Raw genomic sequence first — 10,093 nt, forward strand, 5'->3', positions numbered from 1 at the left:
CTCTGTATACTGTGTATTGTTGTACACACCTTGTACATTTTATATTTATATATTTTTTATTTTTATCATTATATTCCTCCGTTACATGTTTGCACCTTACGCCGCAGCAAATTCCTAGTCAGTGAACACTGTTCACTAACAATGGCAATAAAACTGATTCTGATAAAACCTTAATGTCCACCGTGGGCTTGCATCAATCTGCCCAATGATGAGATGTAAGGTGGGAGGTTTGTGACAGCCAGATGCAGGCTTTTGATTTTATTGCTACTGGGAATCTAAGGGCCGTCTTTGACAGGTACCAAGAATAACAGGAAATTGCACGTTTGACCAGTCTGGTTATGGGAGCGCGTCCTTCGGAGGGTTAAAGGACAATCGCGCATTCCCTCAGAAATATTTCTTGAGCACAATCGGTTTGAAGAAGCGAGGTCATCGTCACAACCGCAGTATCCCGTGCCTTTAAGCCACAAAGTACTTTCCTATGATTACTTTACTGGGCTCCGGACTGCAGTGGAAATTGCTTGTTGGTCTCATTGTGAAGAGTGAATATGTCCAGAAGGTGGGCTTTGAGTTGTTGTGCTTCCCTTTATGAGACTTTTGATAATCCAGTAAATATGTTCTCACCTTGTATATGTGCAATTATGACAAGAACTCCTGTGACCTTTGGCGTCAGGTTCAGAGCCACTAACCAAAAGGGGACAAAACTATTTCACAATACTTTACACCAATTAAACCATAGAACCTTTGATAGTATTTCTGTAAATTGCCACCTTCTAATTGCACCGACACACACACACACACACACACACACACACACACAGGTGGATTTGAACTTCTATGGCAACAACTATTAACCTAAGTGTAAAGACAGGAACTCTGACTCCATCTAGTGGTCAAAAGTGCACATTGCAACGTTGTGAGCTTAAGAGAAAAAAAAATCCCAAAACACAGAAGTTGAATTACGGGAGTAACTGATGACATTTAGCACATTTAGATCAAGTCACTTTAAACGGCAATTCAACCATATTGCTGTGATATCTGCCACATGTTTATTGATCCACTGATGCGTCCGCTCGTGGCTCCAAAAAAGCAAATCCAGCACAACACAGCCAGCATTTTTAGGGTCACAATAAAAATCTTGTAAAAACGCACACACACTGCAAAAGTCGTACACAGGAGGCTTCATCTTCAGCTGAGGATAGCAAACAAACACACACACACACAAAAAAAAAAAAAAAACTTAAATAGCAGCTTTTGTACAGCACGGAGACAAAGACAAAACAATAAATGGAGAAAAAAAAAAAAAAAAAAAAAAAAAAAAAAAAAAAAAAATGCACTAATCATTAAAAAACAAGAAGACATGAATCAAATTACCTGATGAAATAGTTGCTCATTAAAGGGGGAACATTTTTTTAAAAATTCACTAAGAAAACGAGACCTTACTATCAAATTCCTGCAAAATACTCCGGATCATTTAAAATGATTAAAGATGAGAATCCACTGACACAAAAAGACTGACAGAGAATACATAAAGGGGGAAAGCAACTGTCCATCAAAGTCAATTAAAATAAAAAAAAAAGTCACTTCATCATGATATAATTTATTCATCATTCACGCCAACTCAGTGAACACCTCAGGAACACTTGTCCAACCCAGTGTAACCCAGAGCAACGGCTATGCCATCAGACCTACGGCTGCCTGCTGGAATGCTTTGCTTTAGGAAGCTCTTCATCAAAAACACCAACACAACCCCTGTAATACACATCGAGTAGACTCATAACGTTTCAGATCATGTCAACAAGGAGTAAAAAAAAAGCTTCATAAACGCAGAATTTGTGGCAAAGTTGCTACATTAGACTGAACAAGTGGTCCCACTGAAGCGGTCGCTGCGTCAGCGTGCCATGCGCAGCCTGCGTGATCCCGAAGCTCAACCGTCTCAAGCAAAACGCACACTATTAACCCCAAACAAACTCTCAGAAATGTCTCAGTAACCCAGCAGAAGGTTCACTCTGTAGAGATCCAGCATTGATATTTACAATGAATCAAATTCCCCTTTTTTTTTCTTTTTTTTTTTAAAGTTGTGGTCAATAGTCGATCACTCAGTCAAAAATACCCATTAAAATTACCCAATGCCGTGTACTGTAGTTAAACTTATTTTCTCGTCTGGTTTTTTGTCCAAAACGCAAAGATAGAAACATTTTTTTGCAATCTTTAGAAACGCATATGGTGAAAAATAAGGAGTCTCCGACTACCTTCCAAACTATCTGGCCGACATGCATTTGGATCTGAGGCGGTCGTCATTAAAAGAAAAGCTGCCAAAACGGCTAAAATAACACCCGAGCTTTACGAAGCCCGATCATCCCTTAAGTGAAGATGCGTGACGAGCATGTGGCCTGTGCACGGGGGGGGGGGGAGAAACACCATAAATGCTGATTTCTGACAAAACTGCAACGTGTTTCCGACCATCGAAACCGGACAGAAAAAAGAAAAGAAAGAAAGAAAAAAAACATTTTAAAACAGCGTGCAACAGTACAAGTTCTCATTTAGCACACTCAGCGACCTGAACCTCAGTTTTGACAACAGCTCCAGACTGCTTCGCTTAGTTCCGAGTTGCAGAACCCAGCCTCACAGCTCCGTCTTCTGCGCAGAAAGAGGCACCTGGGGTTGGATCTCCTCGTCCGACGTCGCCCCTCCGTCCATCTTCCCCACTGGGGCTTTGCCCTTTTTCTTCTTCTTCACCTTCTTCTCCTTCTTCTTCTTGGCCACCTTCTCCCCGTCTCCCGCATCCTCCCCCTTGCCCTTCTTCCCGCTCTTCTTCTTTTTCTTCTTCTTCTTGTCCTCGGCGATGGCTGCCGGGTCGCCCTTCTTCTGAGACCAAGACTCGTTCAGGCAGTCTGGATGGGCGGAAGAACAAAGGAAAGACAAAAAGGAGGTCAACTTAGGCTTAAAGAACGAGCCGAAGCGGAGGAGGAAGGAGAAAGAAAAAGGGCTTTACCTCGGTCCTGTCCTTTGAGAACGTGCTTCTCACACAGATAGGTGGTCAGGTCCTCCTCCTGGCTTCCTTTGTACCAGTCCTCGATCACCTCCTCGTACTGCTCTATCATCACATCACACTGACAACGCAAAGAGTGTTAAATACATTTATCCGTATGTTCATCTAAGACAGAGATCCTCATTATGCGGCTCCTCAAGCTTTAATTGGTGGAGCTTATAAAATAATTAATGAAATTTTGAATCTTTTGAAAAAAATCTGACCTATTTTGGAGGCCTTATAACTCAGCCATACAGCACAGACCTCATTCAAAGTTTGTATGTGACAGGAGACCCTCGGCTTTAACTGAATTAAAGGGTTTGTTGATACATTATACAGCTTTAACACAATGGCAGTTTACGTTTTAGGGAGACGACATCTCAGCTCAGGATAAAATAATTTAAATTAAATTAAAATAATGAAAAATATATATATTTTTTTTAACTACTTGACTAATTTGAATTTCCCCATGAATAAAGTATTTTTCTATTCTACAACAATATTTTGTAACAATAACAACATTTCAAATAACACACAGCAAATATTGCACAGTATTAAGTATTTTTATTAAGTTTGTGTTTTTGTAGTATTAAGTATTTTTATTAAGTATTAATTAAGGCTTAATGGTGTTTCCTAAAGGGGACACACTGTTAAACCTGGCAACGCAGCCCGCTTAAACCACCATCACACTTGACCGCAGAGCACGCTAGCTCCTTTAGCCAGCGCGACATGCAGGCACAATGGATCGGTTTTTAATTTTAAAAAAAGGGCAAAAACCAGCACAAAAACCATGCTCATCTTAAATGTCTCACTATGATTACAACAACAAACTACAAATACAACATGAAGAACATGCGTCAAGGACATGCACGCCATCTTCCACTCATCCCAGTATTAAGGCAAATATGGTCTTAATTGAAAATGTATTGGCTGTGTGGTTTCTTTTTTTGTGGGATGTTTTATATGCAGAAATGCATATTTACAAAAGGGGACTTAGTATGTTGTTGTAAAAGTGGCTCTTCCCTTGATTTTGCTCTGCCTATGTGGCTCTTGTGAAAAAAATAGTGGGTATCACCGATGTAAGAAGGGGAGAGAAATGTCAGCTCTGTATTTCAGTTCTTTCACGTGGAAATTTAAAAAAAAACACCTGTTTTTTAAGGTCGGCCACTTCCGCAGAAGTCTCGTTCCACAGCTCGTAGGGGATGTCCATCACCACGTTCACGCCTTTATTCACCAAGCCATGAAGGGTGGAGAAGGTCTCCGACATGCCCTGCGCACAGTCACACACACACACACACACACACACACACACACACACACAAAAAAAAAAACACGAGTTTAGACTTTCGAGGACTCCAGTGAAATAATTTTTTTTTTTTTTTTGTTCCCCTTCGTTTTTTAAAAAGGGACAAAAAAAAAAAAAAAAAATAATTTCTGGCACAAACAGCTGATGCCTAAAAGGCCCACTACCAGCAAAAAAAGTTTAGTTTAACAAACACCCCCCCCAGCCGGATTTGAAGGCCGCATGTTTCTAGCAGATAAACAACGTTTTTCTCGTTCGTTTGAGCCGATGAGCAATTTCAGTCGATATAGCTTTAACCCAATAAAATCCCACTGACTGCACTTCAGCCTGGAGTGAGCTGTACGTTTTTACTGCCGTTTGGATACCTTCTACTCCTCTGCCAAGGTCCACAATTTAGCTCGACAGTTCTTCTGTTTTCCTCCTGAAAAACTCAGAAAGACATTATGGTGCAGATCCGGCCCGCTTTCTTTTAGACTCCTAATTAGGGCCCCTGGCCTTTGTGCTCCTCAGGTGCCCCTCAGGACTCTCGAGTGGTTTCTCTGCTGTCGCTTATTTTTCTCCATCCTGATTAGATTCAGAAGCTTCGTCTTTTTTTTTTGTGGTACAAGACACAATTCAACAATTCAACCACGATGGCGGAGCGTCAAACAAGAGAAAGTGGGTTAATGAGTGTGTGTGTGTGTGTGTGTTAGCGGCCGGACCGGTGAGATTACTTTTTGCTGCTTGGCTTTTTCCACAAATACGGCCCTGTTGTGCGGCATCGGCGCTGCTTCTACGTGAGGTGAATTCTTCAGAAAGTCTGAATGGGTTTGCTCCGCTTTTAGAGGTTTATTATTTTCCACAAAGGTTCCCCTTACTTAAGGCTGAGGTCAAAGGGGCCCTTTAACACACGCAGGAGTTTGGCTTTGGAATCGTTCAAGTATTTCAGGTTTTTACCAGCGGGCTTCTTTTTACCCAGCGCTCGATATTTCACAAAAAAAGACGAGCAACAGAGCTTACTTTCCTGGACGTTTTTTTTTTTTTTTTAGGCGAGACACGGCAGGCAAAAACAGTGATTTTTCGTGCAGTGGTCAATTTTGAGATTTTGGGCCAGTCTACTCCTTCAATATGTGTTGAAAACATATATTAAAATGTTTATTTCGTCACATTTTGTTTACTCGCGGCAGTACGTTTCACCCAAATTTACCTAAATGAATTCCCCTATTTAAATCTCAAAATATTTTCTCAAAATCAGTTTTTTTTGTATTTTTCCAGTATCAATATCTCAGCCTATGGAGACCCTACTAACACCAAACTTTCCATTTATACACTTAGCAGTATTCTGAAGATATTTACAGAAGGATTTGTTGAGAAATCATTCCTGGCCTGGTTTATGTGACATAATCCAAAAATATGTTTTTTAGGCTATGGGCAGTATATTTTGATTTCCTAGGAAATTAAATCCCTCTGTAATTTTCTTTTCATTTTGTGTGTAAACAAAATGAAAAAAGAATTTTGCACCTGGCTTTATCATATGTTCAGATCCATCTTTCGGAAATATATGCAAATGTGTGCGTATTTAACGAGATAATGCATAATATGCACAATTAAACATACACATTTCTAAAACTTGTAATACATTTTTTTTTCCATACTTGTATGAGTAATCAACTGAGGAAGTTTCATGGTGATATCTATTATTTTAAAATATTACCCTATTCACCTGTAGTGTCTCGCCTCAAAGCAGCTTTAATGTTTTGAAACATTTTTCCCAAATCAAATCACACAATGTTGATACAGACTGAAAGCTTTGGCCTTGGACCTGCAGCTGGACACAAGAAGCACAGCCAGACTGACCTTGGCGAAGCGGTTGCTGCCGGTCCTCTCTTTGTGCAGATTGTACTCCAGCAGCCTCTGACACACATTCTCGACGACCTCGATGAATCGGAGATCGCTGCAATCGGACACAGAGGTTCGGAGCGTCAGCGGGTTTCACGCCGAAAAGCCTCCATGAGGCGCACAGAAAGTCACAAAGTTCGGCCTCTTATCACGGAGCTGTCCGTCGAGTTGTTTTAGTGCAACCCTCTGCAGCTCGGGTCAGTCAGTCCTCAGTGTCTAATGTTTTAATGATGCTTATGAACGCCTACCAACGTGTAAAAACACTGAATCTGGTCAATAAAGCAGCTTGGACCGTACATTGAACACATTCCTCAGTTCGACAACTACATTTTGAGGCTCTACTTGGATCTGGAAATGGGGAAAAAGAGGGTTAGGGTTAGGGTGACTCATTATTCTGAGTCCCACAGCCCAGCGGTTCAGCCTCTGTTTGCATAAATACCGACTGGAGATAAAGCAGCACATCACAAATGTTACACACCCAAATAAAGCAACTTCTGATAACAGGAAGAGTTATGTCAAAGCTTTTGTGCTGGAAATAGATTCCGCTGGGTTGTTTTTTTTTTTTTCTTTTCGAATAAATTCTTTTTAAGCCATGACATCTTATGGGATGTTCAGTGCCACGCAGAAGGCTCCGGCCACCCCTCGTTTCTTTGGATTTTGCTTCCAGGCAGCCAGACTCTCCTGGAATCTCTTTAAGTGGTATTGAGCAATAGTTTTCCAGGACTTATGGAGAGAGAGAGACTTCCCCCGACCGAGAGACTCCGGCCCTCCCACAAACTGAGCTGCGTTATCTCACACACTGACAGCAGCTCAGCATGTTCTATAATAAGTTCCTGCACAGGAACTGAACCCAACCAAGTTCCTGTCCCCTGCCGCCTCCTCAGAGTGTGACAGAAAGATCCAGAATCAGGCTTTCTGCAGTTAGTTCAGCTTTCAGAGGCCGAGCATCTGATGCAAAGGCACCGCAAAATGAAGAGATTCACCCCGCGACACTTCACAAACACACTCCAACTTACGACTTGACGTATTGAACCGGCGGCGCCCCCTTGCCGTCTATGAAGTTGTAGGTCCTGTCGATGACCGCTTTGGTCTTGCCCGTCTCCTGGAAGGCCGACTTCATCTCGATACTGACAAACTTACAGACTGGAGAGGGGAGCAGGGAACAAGGCACATTTCATGACCGAGGGACAACACAACACGCTCTCTGTGATACTGTCTGCAGATTTCTAAGCTTCCTCAAATGTTCAGTGACACAGGGAGAGTAAAATGTTACGTTTGGTACGCATCTAAGCCAAAGCTCAGGGATCATTGGTGTGTATTCAGGTCAAAATAAAAAAAAATGAGAGAGGCGTTAAAAACAAAAGATCAATTCACAATCGCTAATGACTGTAACCCAAGAGTCCATGTCAATTCGGGTCGTAACCAGGAATTGGTCCCAAAACAACATAAAAAGTCAAATGGCTGGCAAATGTTTCCTGAACCTTAAAAATTTTTTTAAATAAAAATCTAGAAAATGCATCATATTCTTAAAGATTTATTTGTGACAGGCGCATATCCTCTTGTTTCTGATGTGTAGTATACAAATATATGTATGTTCATCACTTTGGCTGTTCTTCTTCTTTAACCTACTCTAGTTAGCTGAACTTCCTCCGTGTGGGATATATTCTAAAATCCACACAATTAAGAGTGGTAAAAAGAAATTGTGGGTGGTACTTTTAATAACATTTGCAGAGCAAATGTGTCATGTAGCAAGCTAAATGAATACAAATCCAACAGCTTGGTGCGTTACTTGAAATCTACTACAAACCCCTAACTATTGCATTGCACATTTGGTGATGTTTAGTCCAACAAAACACCCTTTATGATGTTGCTGACGTTTAGCTGTTACATTTTCAAATATGAAGATTAAAACGAAGCAGTTGGGCTCTGACTAAACCATGAGCTTTAGGCCTGTTATCACTGAACCAGCGGCCTGCGAGATTACAACGACGAGCTTTTGTTACTCATCCTGATGTGGGACTCCTGATGCATCTTAACGGACCCAGTTCAGAGAAGGATCGCTGCTAAACTTCATCGTTACCTTCACATTTGTTGGGAAGATGAACCCACTCATCGTCTCCTTCAGTCTTAGCTGCTCCGGCCGCCGAAATTATCAACAAAAATGCCAAATATGCCAGTAAAATCATACTGTCTGCCGTGTGCTCCTCCTTATCTTAGTATAAAAGTAATTCAAACCATTAAAATCCACCAAAGAGAACCGTTATTTCCCAGGTTTCGCATCCCTCTTTGGACCAACACAGGTGGTATATCTGAAAAAGCTCACTTCCGCTATGGGCGTTACTCACAACATATTTCGGACCAATCAGCGACGAAGAAGTGGCAACTACTGGATCTGTGAGTGGCAGAGAAAGGCCAGAGGAAATAACAAGAGGTATCACTCTGAGCTTTTTCTTTTTTTTTTTTTGTTTACGATACAGCTCAAAAGAGAGATTTATTTCGAAATTTGCATTTGATTCATCCAATAAAAAAGGTGAAAAAAAATGAATAGAATTTTGATGTATTCTATTTCACCCACCTATTTTTGAGGGATACTTTGATTAAATTTCCTTTGTTTTGAAAGGAATTGGTAGGATGGTGACCGTCTTTTCTTTCGGTAAATGGGTAAACAGGTGAGAAAATTGTTTACCCATTTGTGAACAGAGCATTTGTGAACAGAGAACTACGATAGCAAAATGCTGACACTGAAATCAGTAAAATGACAGAAAAATCTGAGTGTGCCCTTATCAACCTTACTTGAATTAGATTGTAAACTTCATGTTCAATACTTATTCTGGTTATAGCCTTCATATATATGATTTCCGTGTATCTTTTTCTGTTGATAATAGTGAAATAAATGTGAGTATGTTACCATGTAAAACTTTTTAAACCGAGTAAATGAGAAAGCCTTTTGATAAAGAGGGGCTACTCTTACCTTTTGACCATCTTTGGACATAGTTTTAACAGGGGCCTTGCAATGTTTAATCACATCCAGCAGAGGGAGCCATGAACAAATCTAACACACTTCCAAGACGTGACTGGTTATGTAACATCGAATATTTCTGACAGATGCTGCGTAGTGCGTTGCATGTGTACGCAGATAATTGGAGAAAATGTTGTTTCTTATGCGGTTCTGGCTTCATACCAACCTACAAGTGTGGCGTTTGTTTAGCCGATGGCCTGACACTCGCTGCACATAATACACATCGGTGGAATAAGATATTTGTACTCCTAGGAGCTCCCCCCCCCCCCATTATTTTTTCCTGGTACATCACCTGTTAAAAGTGACGGCATCTGTGAAGGAAAAATGTCATGAGGCACCATCCCTTTTGTCATATTCGTCGTTAGTTGTGGGATACCATTACTTATATGCATTTTCAGACTTTCTGCATTACATTAACGCACAGTCTCTATTTGTATATACATCTAGATTCTGTATATATATATCTATACTGTCTGCACCCACTACACCAAGTCAAATTCCTTGTAAGTGCAAACCTACTTGGCAATAAACTCAATTCTGATTCTGATTATCACCGAGCTTTGAATTTTTAGCCCTTCCCAGTAAAACTAATAATGAATCAACCAAGATGCAAATTCCTACTTGTATCCATCAAACTTAGCCTACTATAGACCACATCCTTCTCTTCACCTAATGACAAAAACATAACCCCCCCCCCCCCCCCCCCAAATCTGCTATTCCAAATCAGTGAGTCGTGTGGAATTAAACTTATATATAAATGAGCAGTTTTAGAAGGAATACCAGAAGCCAACATTATATTTACATTCATTCACTTCGACTTTACATGACATGAATCATAAAAGATGACAGTAGAAAATAACTGATC

At 40.7% G+C, this 10,093-nt stretch overlaps 1 protein-coding gene across 1 annotated transcript; it reads right to left on the reverse strand.

Moving 5' to 3' along the window:
• Window positions 1-992: 992 nt before the first annotated feature.
• On the reverse strand, window positions 993-8,568 carry cnpy3 (canopy FGF signaling regulator 3). The gene is made up of 6 exons (XM_075451044.1): window positions 8,290-8,568; window positions 7,226-7,352; window positions 6,168-6,264; window positions 4,176-4,298; window positions 2,993-3,110; window positions 993-2,891 (listed from the first exon to the last, which is right to left on the reverse strand). The coding sequence occupies exons 1-6, from the start codon at window positions 8,393-8,395 to the stop codon at window positions 2,623-2,625; spliced, it is 840 nt and encodes a 279-aa protein (XP_075307159.1). The 5' UTR covers window positions 8,396-8,568; the 3' UTR covers window positions 993-2,622.
• Window positions 8,569-10,093: the final 1,525 nt, after the last annotated feature.

The sequence above is a fragment of the Odontesthes bonariensis genome, chromosome 19 (assembly GCF_027942865.1).
Source record: "Odontesthes bonariensis isolate fOdoBon6 chromosome 19, fOdoBon6.hap1, whole genome shotgun sequence".
Classification (NCBI taxonomy): domain Eukaryota; kingdom Metazoa; phylum Chordata; class Actinopteri; order Atheriniformes; family Atherinopsidae; genus Odontesthes; species Odontesthes bonariensis.